This window comes from Microcaecilia unicolor, chromosome 1, assembly GCF_901765095.1.
Source record: "Microcaecilia unicolor chromosome 1, aMicUni1.1, whole genome shotgun sequence".
NCBI lineage: Eukaryota > Metazoa > Chordata > Amphibia > Gymnophiona > Siphonopidae > Microcaecilia > Microcaecilia unicolor.
The window spans coordinates 529,736,431-529,760,426 of NC_044031.1; the positions used below are offsets into that span (position 1 = coordinate 529,736,431).

At 39.7% G+C, this 23,996-nt stretch overlaps 1 protein-coding gene across 4 annotated transcripts in view; it reads left to right on the forward strand.

Annotated features, from left to right (window-relative positions):
* The window catches only part of RALYL (RALY RNA binding protein like), an 815,331-nt gene that overhangs the window by 559,800 nt on the left and 231,535 nt on the right, over positions 1-23,996 (forward strand). The window contains exon 1 of one of the 4 annotated variants that reach the window (XM_030216039.1): positions 1,562-1,617. The exons of 1 other annotated variant lie outside the window; for it this stretch is intronic. Coding sequence is in view for 1 of the 3 variants with exons in the window: in XM_030216030.1 (XP_030071890.1) it covers positions 1,652-1,688 (37 nt within the window). In the remaining 2 variants the exon portion in view is untranslated. Of the gene's footprint in view, positions 1-1,561; positions 1,689-1,917; positions 1,968-23,996 lie in introns of those variants that run through there. 2 more of the 4 variants (XM_030216030.1, XM_030216048.1) reach the window with 2 other exon arrangements.

Sequence of the window (23,996 nt, forward strand, 5' to 3'; positions counted from 1 at the left end):
ATGTATTTTAAAAACAAAGATAAGTTGTTTCTTGGTCAGAAAGTACAAATATTTCCTGACGTCTCTAGAGAGACGCAAAAGCATCGTAAACAATTTCTTCTAATGAAACCAGGTGTAACTCAACTGGGTGCTACCTTTTACTTGAGATATCCGTGTAAGTGTGTGGTGAGATATCAATCAAACAAATATGTTTTCTTTGACCCGGCTCAGTTAACAGTGTTCTTAGCATCAAGGCAAAATGGGGGTTCTTAAATATCAATTTCCCTGTAATTTAGATAATAACACTGTGTAATGTTATCATGTTATCGTCTTTTTAGCTCTAATATTGAAAGAAATTTTTCCTGTCATGAAATATGTTCCATTTCTTAACATCTTGCCCTAATTATGAAGACTTGAGCAAGAAGTTTCAAAAAAGGGAAAAAAAGAAAAAAGAGAATTCTTTTTTTTCTTCCTTTCTATATAGTACTAGTTTGTACTCTTCTTAATTGTTATAAATAAATAATTAAAAAAAAAGAAATGGGCTTAGCATGTGGGAAAATCTCACATTAAAATATGCTAAGCCAATTTCTTAACACTTTTTAGTAAAAGAGCCCTTTTGACTATTTTTCTATTTATCATGTGTTTCATACAGTACAAAAACTATTTTGGGATTATAATGCACATCTAAAATGTTTTTGACAGATCCACTGATTTTTCTATCCCTTTAATGTTATAGAAAAATATATTAGACAGTATTTATATCTTATTATTCAGAAACCAAGGAATCTGTCAGTTGTGTAATATTTTCCTAAAAAAAAGCAGCAGCTTTCACAGGTGCCTGTGCTCTTAAGTCGTATGAAAAAAAAAATTGCTTCTCTTCAAGAAAATATGTGGACAGCCAAGCTTTTGACAGACAGAAACACTACAGTGACAGAAATCTTTGATTGACTTGGATGCTGTAGGTGAATGTTCAGAATACCTATGTGAGGCACTCTTTTCAAAGGGAGTAGTGCCTTGGTAAACTCTTTTGAAATAAGGCCAGATTTCTCTGATATGGTCATATTTGGAAAGCTGTAAGCCTAGCAGAATCTCATTTGTATTCAAAAAAGAGGATTTCTGATGATTTTTCACATGAATTGTTGCAGAGTTTACAGAAACAATCATCTAGGCCTCTAAATATATTATATAAACATGCATTTTTCCTGAGAACGTATATGCACCTGTATTGACTACTAACTTAAATGTATCTTTTCTGCATCTTTGTCATTTCACAACATCTTTTCCCATCTTTTTTTTTTTTCTGGCAGCTTTGCTTGTTAAATTGTTCAAAAAGGAGTACATTAGCAGTGCAACGCTGCTGTGTCTTTGGTAACTCATCCGGCAAGGTTGCTGTCATACTGGAGTCGAGGAAAATATTAAAGAGAGAATTCATTTGAACTGAGGTTAGGAATAGAGAAAATTGTTCGAGCCAGTAGTATCTGATTCCCCCCCCCCCCCCCCCCCCATCCCCCTGGATTTTCTGAGAATGGTACTTCCCAGGCTTTCACTGTTAGATTGCTGGTTACCTTCTGCCAGTGAGCGACTGTCTCACCGCAAAGCAGAAGCACAGCCCTGTTCTCTTTTGCCCTTGAGTTCAAGGTAATTACTTCTTAGAAAGTGGGATTTCTTCAGCATGACCATGTACAAAAGCAAACGCAGAAACCAGAGATGTAAGTAACAAGCCGGGGCAACTTCTTCTTATCTGTCATTTGAGGAGAAACAAACATCTTTCTTGCACAGAAAACTGGGCATTACGTCCTTACCCGTCCACTGCTCCCAATGATTATGTAACACGCGTGCAAGAGTAATATTTTCGAGCATTTCTTAATGTTTCTTTAGGAAGTGGCAGGGATGTTGATATATATTTAAGAACAAGCACAGTTGTTACTATGGAAACATCCAGTAAGTAGAGCTGCTTTGTAAAATCAACAGGGGACGAGAGATCAAATGTAAGTTCAGCTGTCCTTATCATCTGTTATCCGGGGCATGTTACAAATGAGATATCGATATATCCTTTGTGTTGCAAAGAGCGGCACATCTCCACTTTGTATGAAACAGCTGCTGTAGCTATCTGCAGGCTTTAGGCAGGCAGCAGTGGAGGAGGAATATGAAAACTTAAACAGCAAATCACCCTTGAAGCATCTGAAATTTCACAATAGAGGAGCTTCAGCTACAAATGTCCTAACATGCTAAGAAAGTGTGTACAGTACCGTGGGCTACGTGTCAGGCATACAGATATGGAAGCGAGGAGTACTCTTAAATGAGAAATTCCAGACTTCCTAGTTCAAGAAGGTCTTGCCGTATTAGAATTGTATGCCCCTGCCATTCATATGGTTTGCATGGAATTTTGAAAAAAAATACCTCTCAATATGTTACTGCTCATCGGATCCTTTTCCCCTAGCCACAAAGAGCATTATATATACAGAAGGAATCTGGAAAAAAAATGGATGCATATCAATGGACAACAGGAATAGCATTTTTAATATGATTCTAATTAACTGAGCATTCGTAGTCATTTAAAAAGAAAAACATAATAGGTCTATTGTTGCTACAGATGTGTGTGTGTGGGAGGGGGGTCAGGGCACAATTATGCACAAGCACATTTTGGTAATAGCAAAATATCTCTTCAATAAATATGGTTTAACAAGATTTCAAAACAAAAAAAAGCTGCAAAACTGTATTTTCCTATTTAGTTATTATATTTTTTCACTCTTAAAATGTTGGTTCTGAGGAATATATTTTGCTGAATTTCTCCCTGTAGTTGTTTTCTTTATGCATAAATGTAATGCTTTTTTTTTTTTTTTTGTATAAGTGCAAGCTGTTACTCTTAGAGCAGGAGACTGCAATAACTGCATTTTTGGTACATCAGATGGCTCAAGTGTGTTTTTATGTACTGCATCACTTCTCTCTTTATATCACCATTTTATTTGTGCTTTGTAGAAGCAAAGTAATTACCACTGCTGATTTTATGTTTAAATCCATCTGTGAAAAAAAGTGTTTCTAAGACTGAAAATAATGTTTCCCAGTAGACACAGAAGACAGCATGGAGCTTCTGCACTCCAGTGCACACTTATTTAGTTCTGCTCATGTGCTTGCTTTATGTCACTGCTGACTTTTCATTACTGTGTTGGCAAATGGACTAAATACTCCATGCACAATAAAAAAAAATGAATAATAAAAAATAAATCCATATCATTACTCCCACATACCTTTGCATGAATTGCATTGGCTTTTTTTTTTAAGCAGAGCAATGTGTAATCTAGCAGCAGGAGCAAAAATATATTGCATACAAGAAAAGTCAGAAGATATGAAAAGATTGGTATTAACGCAGTTGTGAGTGTTGTGGTGATAATGAGACCTGTAAAAATATTGCGCAGGATTGATCAATTACTATGTTTAATCTATATAGCAGTGTTAGTTAACATTTTCTAATTGCCTTCTTTATTTTAGCTAAATTAGGGCCCAATTAGAGGATTTGGCAAATGTCCTGTAGGGTTGGGCTTACATATTTTAGCATGCATAAGCTTTTTATGCAAGTTTTTGTCTAGTGCAAAATTTGTGCTAATTTGGAATTGCATATGGAAATGATTTGTGGAATTTTGCTAATTTGTGTACATATTTTCATAATACACTGGGCTTTACATGTGAGGCAAATGCCCAAATTCATTGAGCATACACAGTGCTCTCAGTGTTGCCAGCTGTATGATTTAGGAGGAAAGTTACTAAGCTGTAGTAAAATGTGGCATTTTATCATAGCTTAGTTTACCGCAGGAGTCACTACCAGAGGTAAAGCAGTACTGCAGATTAATATGAGACCTTTCACAAAGGAATAATGTGACTTGCGGGGAACATCTCTTAAAGGGGCTAGTGATGTCAAACAGATGTATGGTTCAGGGGTCCCCTCTGCCCCTAGCAAAGATTTGCCCCTCCCCCAAGGATACCTTCCACCCCCTTGACTCCCCACCTCTGAAGATATGTGTCAAAGTGATTAAGTCCTATCCCCCTTTGCCTTCCCCAGACCTCCCCAAAGACCCTCTACCTCCCGCAAGTTCCTCCAGGTCTGTCTTTAGTAAGCATTGTTGGTCCAAGGGTCACAGGACAGGAGTGATCCGAAGTCACTCCTGTCCCAGCTGGTATTGGGTTCAAAATAGCAGTTGCAACCCCTAGGTGGTCCTATATGGCAAGTCAGAATGAAAATGGAGATGGTCAAGATGGAGGAGACATGAAAACACCATCTATTAATCCATCAGGGAAACTAAGTTTGTTAGTCAGAATTTCACATCAAATATAGGAAATCCAAAGGAAGACCTGGCATGGGTCTTCAATATTAGATGCCTTGGCTCACTCGGTTTGAGAAGTGTTTCTCTTGCTGCCGAAAGAAGGCTGTTTGTGTTAGCACTGTAACATTAACAGTGTTTGTATAGTTTTATCCAACTTTGAAATAACTGGAACTCCTAGACTCCCAACGCAGGCATATCACCAAAACCCAACCATGTTGGGTCTTCTTTTAGATTTCCTATATTTGATGTGAAATTCTGACCAATAAACTTCATTTCCCTGATGGACTTCATCTTGGCCATCCCTACTTTTTTTCTGACTTGTGTGTAGCTGCGGAGGTTTGTTCTTCTGTGTTCTTGCAGTTTTATATGGCATCCTGACCCAAACAGTAGTGCCACAAGACTACTGCTAGGGGTCATGGATGCTATTTTGAACTCAGTGTTGGCAGGGACAGGAGTTACTGGACCACTTCTATTCCATGACTTTTGGTCCAATACACACAAAAAAAAGGAGGTAAAAACTGATTTTGAAATACCAATGCCAAAAAAAGACCTGTTATAGATAAAGGAAATGACATCCTCCTCTCTTCTAGAATATCGTATATTCAGTCTTCGTTTAAGTAAAATTTCACCAGTGTATGTTCATACATTAGATCATCCGAGATTGTTCAAGACCCCTGAGGCAGGCCTTAGGGCAGAAACACGGCAGTGTCGGGTCGTTTTTTAATACAATAAAGTGTTTTTTTGTATCCTCACTTGGTTTTTCCTCACTTTTTTTGTTTCATGACTTTTGATCCACCATGCTTACTGAAGATAGTCTGGGGGGCCTCCAGGGTGGGAGAGTTCCAAGGGGTGGAGGCGGAGCTTTTTCACTTGGGCATTATGGACTAGATTATATATATGGTGCCTGAAAAATTGGCACTGAAAATATTTCCACATAGGTGTATTCTGTAAACCGTGCCTAGATTTAGGCGTAGTTTATAGAATATGCGTAGCCGTTTTATAGAAGACGCCTAGCAGCCATGCCTGTGCCTAACTCTAGGGAGATCTGTTTATGCCAAGTAAAACTTGGTGTAGATACCAGTACCTAAGTTAGGTGCAGAGCAGATGTATTCTATAACTGTGCACTTAGATTTTCCGAATGCCCACGGCCCGCCCATTCCATGGCCATACCCCCTTTTTAGCAGTGTGCATTAGAATTTACGCGTACCACTTTACAGAATACACCAAACAAGTTGTGCGTGTAAATTCTAATTAATACTAGTTAATATCAATAAATGCTTGTTAAGTGGCAATTAAATTGCATGTGCAAATCCGGAATATGACCAGATTTGCGTGCGCAATTTCGGTCACGCTATATAGAATCCAAGGGTGTCTTTGAGGCTGTGGGAATTGAAAGTTATCCTTAGGTGGAGACATTTATTGGGTGGATAGGGGAAGGAGGACCCCTAGACCAATCATCTGTTTGACAGTGCTTGCTCCTTTTCAGATGGCACTAGAGAGCATCAGGCCGCATGTTAGTGACATGATGCTCCCAGGCAGTTCTTAATAATGCCAGCTTTGAGCTGTATTATTTTTCCTAGAATCATGCAGCTTGCAAAGTTCAACGCAAGCTGCGTTATTCGATTTGCATACTAATGATGTATTTTGTGTGTAGTTGCATGCTTTGCATCTCATTATTATGTAGCCTGTGGTACTGTAAACTAACGTGTTACAGTAAAACAAGCATGATTTTGTCATGTAATACGTGCTAAGGGGCAAAAATCGTGCATTGTTCTCTTATTGCAAATTAGTAACTTACCCCCCTTAGTTAATAGGTTTCAACATCTTTTCATGAAATGGGTATGAGAAGTGGAAAAATATGATATGTTTAATATATATTTACCTGATCAGCTGTGAATTGTTTGTTAGGACGTGTGCATTTAATAGCTACAATTGTTAGAATACAGATGAAGCAAAGACACAAGAAAGGTTGGAGATGAGGACATTGTAATTGTGAATGATTTATCCTCTGTGCCTTTTCAAGTTGAACAGTTTTTGGTTTACCACTTTGAAGTGTCTTGTTTCATAACTGAAGGCATTCTTAAATCTCTTACTAACTCAGATTGTATGTGTCCCATAAATGACAAGACGGATTTGGATAGGCTGGAGTGGGCTTCGATTGGAACCTAAGGACAGGGCCAGGCAGATTTCTACGGTCTATGTCCCAAAAATGCCAAAGAGAGACAATGATCAAGTATTTTATATCACATTCATTGTTGGTATAATCATGACTTGGTAATGAGTGTGACTGTTGGGCAAACTAGATGGACCGCTCAGGTCTTTATCTGCTGTCATTTACTTTGTTACATAGGGGCTCATTTTCAAAGCACTTAGACTTACAAAGTTCTATAGGTTACTATGGAGCTTTGTAAGTCGAAGTGCATTGAAAGTACACCTCTACGTGTGATGGTGCTGATGATATTGTACTCTAAATAGCCAGCAGGTGGTATGCTAACATCTGTTACACTCAAGGTAATTTGAATATTAGCCTAGAACCTCTGCTCTGTTTTGCTAACTCTGCCTTGGATTGTCTGCCACTTTTCAGGTAATGAGGCGGGTCCACAAAATTGTGAAAAATGGAATGTTGGCTTTGTGCTAAAGTACATTTGAATTTTGGCTCACAGGCCAGATTTGCAAAATAAATAAACACATAAATACATAACTAAAAAACCTAAACTGAACAAAGCTACACCAGCTGAGGTATCATTTTCTTTTTTTTTTTTTCAACGAGTGGCATCACAGTGGAAATATTTACTTACAAGTGGCACCACACACACATAAATGCCACAGTTTGAGAAACAATATGCATGTATTATTTTATTATTTAGTATGAAACACTCAACATCTGCTAATGCTGTTCAAAGAAATTTGGTTCCGGTGTCCCTGATGAGGGAGTGAAACAGGGTGCTCAGAAAGTAGTGGCGGGACATATAAACAGAAATATTAAGATAAGTTTGTCACCTTTTGCTTTACTCATCTGGTGCCTTCAGTTTAATTGACTTGTGATTTTCTCCTTTTCTGAGAGCTCTACTCAGCAGACTGACCTGTGCACTCTCATACAGCTTTTTTGTGGTGCTTAAAAAAAATCATTCTTCCAAAAAATTGTGTTGGAAACTATTGAGACGCATTATGATGTATAGAGCATTTAAGTGAGCCGAACTTCAGCGTGTTCTTACCAACAGTTTGGCTTGACTGTAGGAAACAGCCTATACTGAAAGTTTCTCATTATTCCTTCACTTCAACAATGTATTAGAACTTGTGTTCTTTCCCGAAATAGCTGTTGAGTGTTTCATACTAAATAATAAAATAATATACATATATTGGTGTTCAGGATTGATTTTGAATTTGAATCTTGAAGTGATTTATCGTTCCCTTTAGGGTTTATAATTTTAAACAGTTTTAAAGGTAATCAATAGAAATAAAACAAAATAAAACAAGGAAAAGAAAATAAGATGATATCTTTTTTATTGAACATAACTTAATACATTTCTTGATTAGCTTTCGAAGGTTGCCCTTCCTGATAAGATATAGGTTAGGTTGATTTCCCTCGTTCCTATTTATGAAGTAATAAAGTAATTGAATGTGCATTGAAAGGGTGTGCTTTCCTATTTTTCGATGGAGTTCTTTTCTGATTTTAATTTATGCATTCTATTACTGTTAACCACTTTGCTTTTGAAAGAGATTTAGGGGTATATCAAATTATAATAAACTATAAACTATATAAACCATCCCCAACTGTGTCCTCAGAAATGTCTCCACTCAGTCTGGATAAACCTATGTGCATTCACTCTGAATGTACATAGATTTACCCATCAAGAGAACACTTTATTTAAAAAATGAAACAAAAATAGCTATTTTTGTATGTAAAAACAACTATTTTTGTTTTACTTACAGAAGTGCCTTTTTAAATTGCCCCCTATATGCACATCACTTGTCATCCAGCCGTAATAAGCTCTTAGTGACTGTTAAAACTTATGATTTCTCAGTGGAAAAGTGTAATAGGTATGAAAGTGAATAATAGCTATGAAAGTGAATTATTTTCTGAACTTGCACAGTATAGTGAAAAGTATAACCAGCCGTATCTGATGAAACAAATTTGAAATGTCACCTAGGATGTAGCGTACTCTCGATAAAGAGTAACCCTACTGACATCAAGTACCTGAAGTATTATATTATGATGATTCAGGAGGCAATCTCTCTTACAAAACCACAGAAGTAAATTATTAAAAGGACAAAGTCGATAAAACTGAGCACTAACATTTACTTGTCCATTGTGTACATAATTGTTTAGAATAATAACATATATGCACATAGATGTGCACTTACACACATGTATGCCAGGATGATTCCTAAGCACTATTTTGTAAATATCTTCTTGGATTCTATACAGGTCAGCCAAAGTTGGGTGCCCAAATTTGGGCCCGGAGCCCGGATATATGTATAACTAATTAGTTGATTGGGAGCTAATAACCAATTATTGATATTAATTGGAGTTAATTAGGACTAATTTGGATTTACAAATGCATTTGCCTATGCACTATTCTGTAACACTGCTCACCCAAAAGGTGTGGAACCCAAAAGGTGGTGTGGCTATGAGGGGCATGGGCGGGTCAGGGATATTCCAAATATTTAAGCAAGATGTTATAGAATTCTGGGGTTACATACCCAACTTACACCCCAGGATTTACACCAAGTTTCAACAGACGTTAAGTCCATGTGCCCAAAGTTGGACACAGGAATCCACTCTAAGCGCTATTCTCTAAAGAGCATTCAGCCCAGAGCAACCTTTATAGAATAGCAGTTAGCACGGATTTTACTCGGCACCTAAATTTGAGTGCCATTTACTGAATGTGGAACTATGGGGGGGGGGGGGATTCTATATATGGCGCCTAAAAAATTGGCGCTGAAATCAATGCCAACTAAGCGTATTCTATAATCGGTGTCTAGACTTAGGTGCTGATTTTAGAATATGCTTAGTTGATATTTCAGTGCCTAAATATATGCACATCCATTTACACCAAGAAAATGTGGTGTAAATCCCAGGGCATAGATTTATTCTATAATTCTATTATTCTATAATTAGGCACGTAAATTTCATAATGTTCACAAAACGCGCACTTCCCCAACCATAACCATTCATTTTTTTGCCTACATGTGATAGAAGTTCAGTGTGCATCATTACAGAATATGCTTAGCGACTTAAATGCTAATCTGTGCCTATTAGTGCTCATTATTGCTTGTTAAGTGCTGTTATCAGCACTCAGCTTGTTAAGTTGCGTGCGTTGTTATAGAATCCGCTTGCTATATAGAATCTGGGAGTATGTGACTAATACAGAAGAATCCAATAAGAGGAATACAGAAAAGATTACCAAATAGAATTCAAAGAAACCAAAAGGGAAATATGGATAGCAAAAGCAGAGGCAAAATTTAAAAAAATGCTAAACATCTAAAGAGAGGTGACCACACTTTTATAAGATATATTGGGGAAAGAAGGAAGGCTAGAAATGGAAGACTGAAAGATGTAGAGACCCGCTATGTGGGGAGTGACAAGGAAAAAGCAGGCATGCGCGTGTAAATCCAAATGTTCTGTTCTGTGTTCATGGAGGAAAATACTACAGAAGGACCCCTATCATCTGTCAAAGGTATATATGAAAATGGAGTGAATATCACTGTCCCTGCTGCCTTTAAACATGCTGTGGTCACACCTCTCCTTAAGAAGCCTTCAATCGACCCTACTTGTCCCTCTAATTACCGACCCATCTCCCTCCTTCCTTTTCTCTCCAAATTACTTGAGCGTGCTGTTCACCGCCGCTGCCTTGATTTTCTCTCCTCACATGCTATTCTTGACCCACTACAATCTGGTTTTCGCCCTCTCCACTCAACCGAAACTGCGCTTACTAAAGTCTCCAATGACCTATTACTGGCTAAATCCAGAGGTCAATATTCCATCCTCATTCTTCTTGATCTTTCCGCTGCTTTTGACACTGTCGATCACAGCATACTTCTCGATACCCTGTCCTCACTTGGATTCCAGGGCTCTGTCCTTTCCTGGTTCTCTTCCTATCTCTCCCTCCGCACCTTTAGTGTTCACTTTGGTGGATCCTCTTCTACTTCTATTCCTCTGCCTGTTGGCGTACCTCAGGGTTCTGTTCTTGGTCCCCTCCTCTTTTCTATCTACACTTCTTCCCTTGGTTCATTAATCTCATCCCATGGCTTTTCCTACCATCTCTATGCTGATGACTCCCAAATCTACCTTTCTACCCCTGATATCTCACCTTGCATCCAAACCAAAGTTTCAGCGTGCTTGTCTGACATTGCTGTCTGGATGTCTCAACGCCACCTGAAATTAAATATGACCAAAACCGAGCTTCTCATTTCCCCCCCCCCCCCAAACCCACCTCCCGCTCCCCCCCGTTTTCTATTTCTGTTGATGGCTCTCTCATTCTCCCTGTCTCCTCAGCTCGAAACCTTGGGGTCATCTTTGACTCTTCTCTCTCCTTCTCTGCTCATATCCAGCAGATTGCCAAGACCTGTCGTTCCTTTCTTTACAACATCCGTAAAATCCGCCCCTTTCTTTCCAAGCACTCTACCAAAACCCTCATCCACCCCCTTGTCACCTCTCGTTTAGACTACTGCAATCTGCTTCTTGCTGGCCTCCCACTTAGTCACCTCTCCCCTCTCCAGTCGGTTCAAAACTCTGCTGCCCGTCTCGTCTTCCGCCAGGGTCGCTTTACTCATACTACCCCTCTCCTCAAGACCCTTCACTAGCTCCCTATCCGTTTTCGCATCCTGTTCAAACTTCTTCTACTAACCTATAAATGTACTCACTCTGCTGCTCCCCAGTATCTCTCCACACTCGTCCTTCAGTACACCCCTTCCCGTGCACTCCACTCCATGGATAAATCCTTCTTATCTGTTCCCTTCTCCACTACTGCCAACTCCAGACTTCGCGCCTTCTGTCTCACTGCACCCTACGCCTGGAATAAACTTCCTGAGCCCCTACGTCTTGCCCCATCCTTGGCCACCTTTAAATCTAGACTGAAAGCCCACCTCTTTAACATTGCTTTTGACTCGTAACCACTTGTAACCACTCGCCTCCACCTACCCTCCTCTCTTCCTTCCCGTTCACATTAATTGATTTGATTTGCTTACTTTATTTTTTTTTTTGTCTATTAGATTGTAAGCTCTTTGAGCAGGGACTGTCTTTCTTCTATGTTTGTGCAGCGCTGCGTACGCCTTGTAGCGCTATAGAAATGCTAAATAGTAGTAGTAGTAGTAACTTGAAAAACTGAAAGTAGACAAAGCTATGAAGCTGAATAGGATACATCCCAGAATATCAAAGGAACTCAGAGAAATCCTGGCGGGACCTCTGATTTATTTAATAGATTCTATTAATAAATCCAGAAGTATTTCTATAACATGCATGCCTAAATTTCATACACATATGAGTGATATAACTCAACAATCTTCAGACCTCAGCAGTGCCACTTAAGGCTCAATCATCTCATAGCCCTAAGCTTTACACCCCCACTTCCTCATTGCTCTGATAAACATTGCAACTTTTTTTTTTACTTATTAAACATTTTAACTTTTTAAAAAAAGCGTTAACTTATCTTTCTCAAATATCCATTTAGCTAGGAGGAAGATATGTCCAACATGTTTCGCCTACAGGCTTTATCAAGGTACACCCCCTGAAACAAAATGTACAGCTAGTCACCATTTACTAGCCCTACATAAAAAAATTTATTCAATATAAGTGATTTAGTATAAGTGAACCCTTACCAGCAACACCAAACATACCACCATACCCCAGCCACTTCCTGGAACAGGAGATCGTCGGCATGCTGCGTCAACTCTTATATACTTCCTGTAGACAACCTCACCCAATCACAGACATCTAGACTAAACCAGTGATGCTCAATCCAGCATTCAAACTGCACTGCATTTAACTGCACAGGTCGTCCAGTGAAAGTGAGGCATAATGAGCATAAGTCTCACATTGTTCTTAAACAATTTCAGGCACCTTTGAAGCAACATTGGATCGGTTATGGGCACTGTATTATGGATTTATGTTGAAGTGTTACTGATCATGTGGTTACTGTGGGGGGGGGGGGGAGGGTGAAAATTTTTAACAGTGGTTAAATTTTAAAGAACAACATGGTTTTAGGAGTTAAATGCAGTGACTCCATGCGGTTTGAATGAGGAACTGGAGTGAGCATCACTGCTTTAGTCTAGATGTCTGTGATTGGGTGAGGTTGTCTACAGGAAGTATGTAAGAGTTAATGCAGCACACTGACGCTCTCCTGTTCCAGGAAGCAGCTGAGGTATGGTGATAGGTTCGGCGTTGCTGGTAAGGGTTCACTTATATTAAATCACTTATATTGAATGAGTTTTATCACTGATATGTAGGGTTAGTAAATGGTGACTAGCTGTACACTTTGTTTCAGGGGGTGTGCCTTGATAAAGCCTGTAGTCGAAACATGTTGGACATATCTTTCCCCTAGCTAAATGGATATTTGAGAAACAAGTTAAAGCTTTTAAAAAAAAAAAAAGTAAAAATGTTTAATAAGTAAAAAAATGCAAAAAAAAGTTGCAATGTTTATCAGACTGATGAGAAGGTGAGGATGTAAAATTTAGGGCTATGAGATGTTTGAGCCCTAAGCGGCACTGCTGAGGTCTGAAGAAGATTGTTGAGCTATATCATTCATATGTGTATGAGAAGCATATATTGAATCTCAGATTTGCATCTTCAAAGAGAAAATTAATTGCTATATTAGAGGATTGCCTAAATTTCATAGCGTACAACTTGAAAGGAGGGCTGGCCAAGGGAGGGGCATGTGCACTTTAAATCTTACACACATGTTTCCTTACAAACGGTGCTTTTTTTAAAAAACATTTTTTACAGTACATGTGCCTTACAGAAAAAAAAAGGGAGGAAACAGGAAATGAGGGCGGGACCAGAGCTGAGAGAGAAGGGAAAACAACTAAGCATGGAGCCGAGCCTGCATGCTTTTTCCTGCTGCTGCTGCCCTAACCCCGACGAGGTAAAATAGATGACTTTTAAAATTCGAGGGAAGGGGCCTGGAACTTGAAGGGAAGGAGGGAGGAAGGGAGAGACGACGACCCTGGAACTGGGAGGGAGGGAACAAACTTCCGGTGGGTGAATTATTGGGGTGCTCGAGCACCCACAGCACCCACGGAGTCGACGCCTATGTACACAGTTATGAGGCCAAAGATAAGACCACACAAACGGCTGTCCTATCTGGTCATTTAGCTATGTGGGCACCAGTATAGAATATCACTGGTACCTACATTCCTCCCAACTCCTCTGACTCCACCCCGGAAAGCCCCTCCACTGCTTGGATTTTTTTTTCTGTGGTTTTAACTGATATTCAGCAGCACTTCCCAGTTAGGTGCTGCGGAATACTAGTGGACAGCCCACTGAGTATGATTTAAGTAAGCAGGAGCCTCTCCTGCCCGCTTAAATTGACCCCAAGTTATGCTCTCTTTTGGTGACCTTCAAATGGTTATCAACCTAATTATTTGGTAGATGAAGAGAATAATAATGCTACTACCAGTGATGCTTTCAGTTCCAGATAGTTTGGATTCATGAGACCACAAGCTCAATTTTGGGGAAAACTGGCTGTATCATCAGGCTTAATGTGTCGATCCTAAGTGGTCACATTGGAAGGCTATAGCTGATCTTATGGTTCCAGGAGTAAACAACTTATCTCAGAAAGTTGTTGAACTTCAAAGAACAGTTTGCTCTAAAACTACTCATCTTACTACTTAACTAGATGCCGTGGAGAAAGAATGTGGCACATGCAAAGGAAAGACTAGTTTATAGCGTTAAGGCATATTTTCAAAGCACTTAGCCTTCCAAAGTTCCATAGAAACCTATGAAACTTTGGGAGGCTAAGTGCTTTGAAAATGAGCCAGTAATAGTCTTTCACACATATAAATATCCATGCATACTTCTCTCCCAGACCTAGTCCTGCCCCCACAATAGTTACTGAGATAGAGCTGGTACATATATCTACTTATCCATGTATCTATATAAATAAGTAACCAACCAAATATATATGACTATTTCTAAATTTTACTATCATTTCCACATAACAATTATACATACATTCCATATATCACATCAAATTTATTCCTGCTTAAAAAATACATACAGATCAACCATACACATAACTCTATCCCACCATTTCTAACTGAAACGTAACCTGATGTTCAGTTAGAGTTATGTGTATGGTTGATCTGTATGTATTTTTTAAGCAGGAATAAATTTGATGTGATATATGGAATGTATGTATAATTGTTATGTGGAAATGATAGTAAAATTTAGAAATAGTCATATATATTTGGTTGTGTAGCACAATTTGACTAAGAGGAGGAGTGTGTAACCCTTGATTTGGTAGTATATAAATAAGTAGATATACACAGACTTTAGAAGTAGATATAGGTAGATCAGTAAGAAATTGTAGCTATATATGTACATATACACACTCTCTTTCTCTCTTACTATAACTATCAAAAATAATGGCTTAAGAAGGCTGCCTCACAACTGCATCCCCATCCTCTCACAATACCAGTTCTTCTCTCTGCCAGCCCATAAAGACTTCTGAACCCTCACATGATGTCAGCTGTTCTGTGAGCCATATTGGCTGCTGTCTCCTCTGATGTCCTGGTCTGTTGACCACAGACACAGCAAAGTGAATAGTGGACCAGTAGCAGAACACCACTTCAACAAACACTGGTAAAGTTTGAAGGCATAAATAACAATTCTATTCCACGCTCATGATTTTGTAAATCTCTACCATATCCCCTACCAGCTGTCTAATTTCCAATCTAAAAAGCTTTAATCTGTATAATAAAAGAGAAAGGGGGAAAGATAGCTTTTCATATTTGCAGTTAACTCTGTATCTTATCAGCAATCAGACTGCATCACCACATGAAAGGGGTGCAGGCAGGTTACTCAGGAAATGGCTGCTTCCACTGTAAACTCAAAAATGGAGGTTCTATTAGAATGGATAACCTTTCAAAGAATATTGTTATCCTAGTTGCCGGAGCTGGCATTTAACATCAAAGTTGTTCTGACATTTTTTTCTGAACAGGCAAAAATCATAAAATATAAATGCTCTGTCATTGTTGTAGTTTAATTTCTCTTTACATTATATTGCCTCAGCAGAATTTTATTAGCAGAGAATTTGGGTTCCGGGGTGAATGTTGCAGTCTAGGGCTGTAGCTAATGCCCTGTGGGAGCATTTGCATCTGCTCAGATACACACATGCCAGCTAACTGCTTATTTGGACCTGTAATCTCTACTAGAATTTGAGGGTCAATTGTCTAACTCCACCTAAAAATTAGGAAAAAAGTTATTTCATGTGATTCTTTTAATTGACTTCTCTTGAACCTGTATGCTTGTGAAATCCAACATTTGCATATGTCTGTTTTAGTAAATGTACAAGTATGTTGTGAAATCAACTCTTGCACAAGTATCTACTGGCACTTTAACCTGTAAAGCCTTATATGGCACTGCTTTTTGGTTTGAAACAATTTTAATTAATTTTAACATACTCATACAAAAAAAGGGAAAAAACCAGAACAATAAAAGAAAGCAATGTATCGGCTCATAACGTATGTAACTCCCACCCATGCAACCAAATTCCGTCCCCCTCGTAGGAGAGTATAGGAGGTCTTCATTATTTTAAAAATGGAAAACAGAGAGTAGGGTTAAATGGTCAGTATTCTCAACGGAGAAGGGTTAATAGTGGGGTTCCCTATGGATCTGTGTTGGTACTGCTGCTTTTTAACATATTTATAAATGATTTGGTAACAGGAATAATGAGTGAGGTTATCAAATTTCTTGATGATATAAAGTTATTCAAAGTTTATTATTTATTATTATTAGTTTATTATTAGGATTTATTTACCGCCTTTTTTAATGAATTCACTCAAGGCAGTGTTCAGTAAAGTTGTTAAATCACAAGACGATTGTGAAAAATTGCAAGAGGACCTTACAAGACTGGGCATCCGAATGGCAGATGACATTTAATGTGAGCAACTGCAAAGTGATTCTTAGAGGAAAGAGGAACCCAAAGTATAGCTACATGATCAAGGTTCCTCATTAAGAGTCACTGCCCATGAAAAGGATCTAGGGCCTTCCCAGTACACAAGACAGCAACTGGGGTTTTGGGTCGGTTACTTGACCTTTGGTGCTTGAATCTTTGCTCCTTTAGCAAATGCCTATTAATTTCAACTCCTGGGAGTATGACAGGCTAATTCTGCATTCAGATCACTGCATCAGGCTGAACAGGAGGGATCTACCTCTTGGCATGGGTCAAAACATAGTAACATAGTATTTGTTGGCAGATAAAGACCTGTACGGTCCATCCAGTCTGCCCAACAAGATAAACTCAGACATAGGTATATATATGAAGTATCACATCATAACTTATCTTGATTTGTCCTTGCCATTTCCAGAGCATAGACTGTACAAGTCTGCCCGGCACTGTCCTTATTCTAAAACTTCTGAAGTTGTTATTCAAGTCTCACTCCAGCTCATCCAAATCTATCCAGCCACGATCAGGGCATAAACCATAGAAATCTGCCCTGCACTGGCTTTGCTTACCAATTACTGTTGTTGCCATCTAATCACTGCTAAGATTCTATTGATCCATTCCTTCTAAACAGGATTCCTTTGTTTTTATCCCACATATTTTTGAATTCCATTACCATTTTCATCTCCACCGCCTCCCGCATGAGGGCATTCCAAGTATCTACCACCCTCTCCATGAAAAATTACTTCCTGACACCTAGCATCCTTCTGGCAGTGCCCATCATCTTGTCGCATTGTTTCATCACCTTAAGATCCTCAGACACCATCACCCCAAGCTGAGTTTATCAGTCTCTCTCCTCCTATCTGATATATCTCCTTTTGATTTCTGCACTCAAGTGCATCACTCTGTTCTTCTTGGCATTAAACTTTAACTCAAACAAACTCAAGTCCATTTGTTGCTAAAAAGCCATTGGAATGAACATAATCATGAACTTACAGACTTACGGTTTGTAGTGCTTATTATACAGGTTGGTTGGAGTATGGTGGCGACGTTTGTCAGATATTACATCATAAAGAACAACAGTTTATATTTAGATAGGGGTCTCAACAAGGAGATAGAATGGAGCCAATAGTGTCTTTGAATTATGATAAGCAGGTTGCAATTAGTTGTGACAATTTAAAGAGTGCTGAACGTGATGAGGTCATACGGTGTAAAAGGATATATATTGCTGGTGTTTTTTTGGCGGTTTGCAGCCACTAAGTGCTTGTGGACTATTGGAAAACCCAAAGGTATGCAGCCTGTTAGTCTATTATGATTGTTCAGTATTTAGTAGTATGCAATGGGAAATTATTTAATAGGGGGTGGTTTGTGTTGCATATGTCTGTTTGTAGTGAGTGTGTGATCAGTGTTTCATTTCACTGTTTATTGTAGACTTCTATGTTTCCTCCTGATGAAGCTTATGTGAAACTCGGACCTGAGTTAGGGAAATGCAAGAAGAAATGGGCTGTGGATTATTTTATTATTCACTAGTTTTTGGATGGTGAATCTGACCGAGAGGAACCTGGGATTATCGTTGTGAATGTGGCTCACTGTCAAGTATTTCCATCAGGAACTTTGAGCAATAGATAAGTAAATGCTCATGATACATTGTTTCAATTTATATATTATGAAACTTATTTTGTTACTTTGGAGATTTTGAAATTGCATGGAATGTGTCGTGAGATAATATTGCAGTAAAGTCATTATTGTTACATTTTGTGATTATATGATAGTACTTGTATGATGGAGAATGTGAACAGTGCAATGCAGGGGCATAGCCAGACAGCAGATTTTGGGTGGGCCTAGTCAAGAAGTGGGTGGGAACCAAGTGTTCTCCCCCCCCCCCCCCCCCCCCTCCAATGCAATGAGGCCAGTATCAGCAGCTTAGGAAGCTTAGACTACTGAAATAGAGAGCAGTGTTTTCAGCACCGTCAGGGGGAGGTCTTCAGCTGGCGGAGCTTGGGATCCCCACTAGCTAGTACTAAATATGTGCTGCTGTTGGGTGGGCCTGAGCCCTAAGTGGATGGGCCCTGGCCCACCCAGGCCCACCTGTAGCTACACCACTGGTGCAATGATGGTTCTCCTTGAGTCAGTCTCATTTTAATGATGACTGTACATATGAACTGAGCACTTTTCATTTCTGTTCATGTAGATGAGTGTAAGAATGATATGAATGGTTTCTGTTGGTATAAATGTATTTTTCAGTATTTTTTTAGCAATAATTGTACTTGAGTTTGTTTGGATTATTTAGTTGGTACAGTTGTTTTTATTGATTTCCTTGGTATAGTGATTCTAATATTTTTTTAAATCATTGTTTATTAAGTTTGTTGTTAGATAACCATGACAGGAGAGAAAGGAATTGTCATATATAAATGAACAGGTATTTTAAGTTGTAACGTGAAAAAAACAAACTACTGCATATGCTGATTTGAAAAAAAGAGAGGAGCAATTAGATGGTAACATTGCTGGAGTAAGAAAAACGTATCAATTATTACATTACAAAGAGTATTGAATTATTAAAGTTTTAAAAGTAGCAAAAATCAGATAAGTTGGCAGAATAGATCAAAAGGTGTCCATATTTTTTTAAAAGTAGGAAATTTGGCGATTCTTGAAAGCCACAGCCTCTTTGTATTTTCACATTGCACATATGATGCCACCACTTATACATGTTCAAATTAGTACTGTTTTTCTAGTGTGAAACTATGATTTGAGAAGGCAGAGCTAACATAAGGTCCAGAAGCTTATTTACTGGTTCAGGGAGAGAGATTTCCAGAGCTGTGGCAATGATTACAATGAGAACCTATAACCTCACTAAACCACCTCACCAACCCACTCAATTATGAACGCCCACCTTCTATAACTACCCTAACAACTCTCCTCTTTCTTCCCTCTTCCCTTCCTTAATCGCTACACATTACTAACTGTATCTGATATCCTGATATGACAATGTTAACAAATCTATGTAAACCACATTGAGCCTGCAAATAGGTGGGGGGAATGTGGGATACAAATGCAATAAAATAAAAAAATAAGAACAAATTACAGAGCATATTCAAAAGCATAGATTAAAGAGACAAACTCAACATGGATTTAGTGAAGGGAAATCTTGCCTCACCAATCTATTACATTTCTTTGAAGGGGTGAACAAATGTGGATAAAGGTGAGCCGGTTGATGTGGAGGGGCATAATCGAACGGAAACGCCTATCTCCATGGGCGTTTATCTCCGAGAACGGGTCCGTGAAGGGGCGGACCGAACCGTATTTTCGAAAAACATGGACGTTTATCTTTTTTTGAGCTGGGCGTTTTTGTTTTTCAGCGATAATGGAAACCGAAAGCTCCCAGCTCAAAAACAAATAACTCCAAGACATTTATTCGTGGGAGGGTCAGGGATTTGTACTGCACTGGTCCCCCTCACATGCCAGGACACCAACCGGGCACCCTAGGGGGCACTTTTACAAAAAAAAAACAAAAGGTAAAAGAGCTCCCAGGTGTTGAGCCCCCCAAATCCCCCTCAAAACCCACTGCCCACAAGTCTACACCATTACTATAGCCCTAAGGGGTGAAGGGGGGCACCTACATGTGGGTACAGTGGGTTTGGGGGGCGGTTTGAAGGGCTCCCATTTACCAGCACAAGTGTAACAGGTGGGGGGGATGGGCCTGGGTCCATCTGCCTGAAGTCCACTGCACCCCCTAATAACTGCTCCAGTGACCTGCATACTGCTGCCAGGGAGGTGGGTATGACATTTGAGAGTGAAAATAAAAAGTTGTGAAACGGCATATTTTGTGGTGGGAGGGGGTTTGTGACCACTGGGGGAGTCAGGGGAGGTCATCCCCGATTCCCTCCAGTGGTCATCTGGTCATTTAGGGCACTTTTTGGGGCCTTATTCGTGGAAAAACAGGGTCCAGGAAAAGTGCCCTAAATTCTCGCTAAAAACGCATATTTTTTTTTCCATTATCGGCAAAAGGCGCCCATCTCTGATCGGCCGATAACCACGCCCCAGTTCCGCCTTCACCACACCTTCGACACGCCCCCATCAACTTTGTCCGCATCCACGACGGAGTGCAGTTGAAAACGTCCAAATTCGGCTTTCGATTATACCGCTTTATTCGTTTTTGTGAGATAAACGTCTATCTCCCGATTTGGGTCACAATATAGGCGTTTTTCTCTTTCGATTATAAGCAGGATTGTGTATCTGGATTTTAAGAAGGCGTTTGACAAAGTACCTCGTGAAAGACTCCAGAGGAAATTGGATAGCCATGGGATAGGAGGTAGTGATTAAAAACTAGTTAAAAGATAGAAAACAGAGAGTAGGGTTAAATGGTCAGTATTCTCAATGGAGAAGGGTAGTTAGTGGGGTTCCCCAGGGGTCTGTGCTGGGACCACTGCTTTTTAACGTATTTATAAATTACCTAGAGATGGGAGTAACTAGTGAGGTAATTAAGTTTGCTGATGACACAAAGTTATTCAAAGTCGTTAAATTGCGGGAGGATTGTGAAAACTTACAAGAGGACCTTACGAACTGGGAGACTGGGCATCAAAATGGCAAATGACGTTTAATGTGAGCAAGTGCAAAGTGATACATGTGGGAAAGAGGAACCCGAATTATAGCTACATCATGCAAGGTTCCACGTTAGGAGTCACAGACAAAGAAAGGGATCTAAGTGTCATCGTTGATGATATGTTGAAACCTTCTGCTCAGTGTGCTGCTGCGGCTAAGAAAGCAAATAGAATGTTAGGTATTACTAGGAAAGGAATGGAAAACAAAAATGAGGATGTTATAATGCCTTTGTATCGCTCCATGGTGCGACCGCACCTCGAATATTGTGTTCAATTCTGGTCGTCGTATCTCAAAAAAGATATAGTGGAATTAGAAAAGGTAAAGAAAAGGGCGATGAAAATGATAAAGGGGATGGAACGACTTCCCTTTGAGGAAAGGCTAATGTGGCTAGGCCTCTTCAGCTTGGAGGAAAGGCAGCTGAGAGGGGATATGATAGAGGTCTATAAAATAATGAGTGGAGTTGATCGGGTAGATGTGAAGTGTCTGTTCATGCTTTCCAAAAATACTAGGACTAGGGGACATGCGATGAAGCTACAATGTAGTAAATTTAAAACGAATTGGAGAAAAATTTTCTTCGCTCAACGTGTAATTAAACTCTGGAATTCGTTGCCAGAGAATGTGGTAAATACGATTAGCTTAGTGGAGTTTTAAAAAGGTTTGGACGGCTTCCTAAAGGAAAAGTCCATAGACCATTATAAAATGGACTTGGGGAAAATCCACTATTTCTGGGATAAGCAGTATAAAATGTTTTGTACCTTTTTGGGATCTTGCCAAGTATTTGTGACCTGGATTGGCCACTGTTGGAAACAGGATGCTGGGCTTGATGGACCTTTGGTCTTTCCCAGTATGGCAATACTTATGTACTTATGACTGTTGTCAGCAAGGAAGTACAGTGCAATCCGCTTACATGCAAGGGTCTGGGACCAAAGAAATACATGCAGGTAACTGGAGCATGCACTTAACCGTTGTGACCCAAAGAAGCTTGACATCTCATAAACATATGTACAGTACTGTTTTTTATTATACGTACAATATACAGTCTCCGTTAACTGACGTTAGGCTTACTTGAAGTAATCAATTATAGTCCTCTGTACACTATTGGGTCTGTGAGTTCCATAGACTACGTCTGCCAGATGGTAAAAACTGTCATAGCACTGACATCCAGTGGCCTCCAGATAGGCCCACACGGTGTTGAGACTCTCCAGCGCTCTTGAAAAGTGACAGGAGGAGGTTGTTGAATTTCATCAGCATGTGCCTCGCTGCTCATTTCATCATCTGTTTCATCATCAGCCGTTGTTTCCTGCATATCTCGACATCAGTGCTGTCGTCAGCTGTTTGTGGATTGTAATCAACAGCTACGTAGCAATGAAACTTCTCTTCAGTAACACCAGCTGGGATGTCAATAACCTGTTCATCTGATGCGTTTGCAACAGCTGCATCTGTTTCGTCCCTCTCCACATCCTTAACAAAGCTTGCCCGCTTGTAGCAGTTCACAATGGTTGCCTGTGTAACATGATTCCAGGCTTCTTTCTGCATATGTAGGGAATCCAACATTGATAGATTATGAGCCAGTTCAACAGCACGTTTATCCTTGCCAGTCTGGTCATCCATAATGCTCATCAGATGACGTAGCACAAGAGCCTGATAATGTTGTTTGAAATTGGCTATTATGCCCTGATCCATAGGTTGGATCAGAGAGGTAGTGTTTGGTGGCAGGAAGACCACCTTGACGTTAGACAGCCTGACATCATCCCTGTGTACAGCACAATTATCACAAAGCAACAAAATCTGACTCTTTTGTGCCCGCATTCTAGTGTCTAACTTCTTTAGCCACTGCTTCCAAATTTCCCCAGTCATCCATAAATTTGCATTAGCCTTGTATGGCACAGGAAGTCGCTTAACATTCTTAAAGCAACGAGGCTGTTTGGTCTCTCCAATGACGAGGGATTCCAACTTCTCACTCCCATCCATATTGCAGCAAAGGAGGATCATCAGTCGGTCCTTCAACGTTTTATCTCCAGTAGTTTCGACATGTTTGAATGCAAGTGTTCCATCAGGAATCGCTCACCAGTAGAGACCGAAGTCATCAGCGTCTTGTTTCTCACCATGCTGTTTCTTGAATTTTATGTTGTTCCTCTCCTTCCATCTTTCCAACCATCCAACAGTGGCTTTGAATTCAGTTAGTCCAAGACTTTCAGCTAGCTAGTTAGCTTTCTCCATAAGCAGTGGACCACTGGCAGGAAACTGCTCCTGACTCGAGAAAACCACCGAAAAAGAGCATTGTATACCTCCTCAGCTTTTCCCGCCCGTTTACGTTTCCTGTGTGGATTTGTATTGTTTTGCCAGTCTTCCAGAAGCTGATCTTTCTGCTTCAAGATACGTGAAATTTGACTGGGATTGACACCATATTCTTTAGCAATAGATGCTTGACTTTGTTTGTTTTCTAATTTTTAAAGAAATTCTATTTGTTCAGCCAGAGTTAAAGTACGACTCCAGTATACACTGTAACACCATTCTTTCGCTTATTCTGCCTGTGGCAGTTAAAGTGGCGGTAAATTTGAAATCTCAATGGTTGTCACATGCCACTCGGCTTCCATATTCCGTTCGCGCACTTATGCGGAGTCTTTCCTGCAGAGGAGCGGTCTTAAACCATGCATATAAGCGAATCTTGCACTTATCAGCAATCTATGAAGTTTGTCCCCATAGAAATTGATGGTGCCAAAAATGGGACTGAAGCATGAGCTTATCGGACGCTCACTTAAATGGAGTGCACTGTGTTACTGTTAACTGGCAAGCAATGCCAGGTTTCTTGAAAGACATTTGGCAGAAATCTGAGAAAAACAGAAGGTGCTGCAGAGAAGGGTTAGACAGGCCAGGGACAGGGTCTTGGGCCTTAATCCTATCCAATTTATTTAATATATACTAGACGTGCTACTGTTTTAGATGAACATTTATTTCATTGGACTCTTAAAGCCTAATTTTTTGAAACAGTACA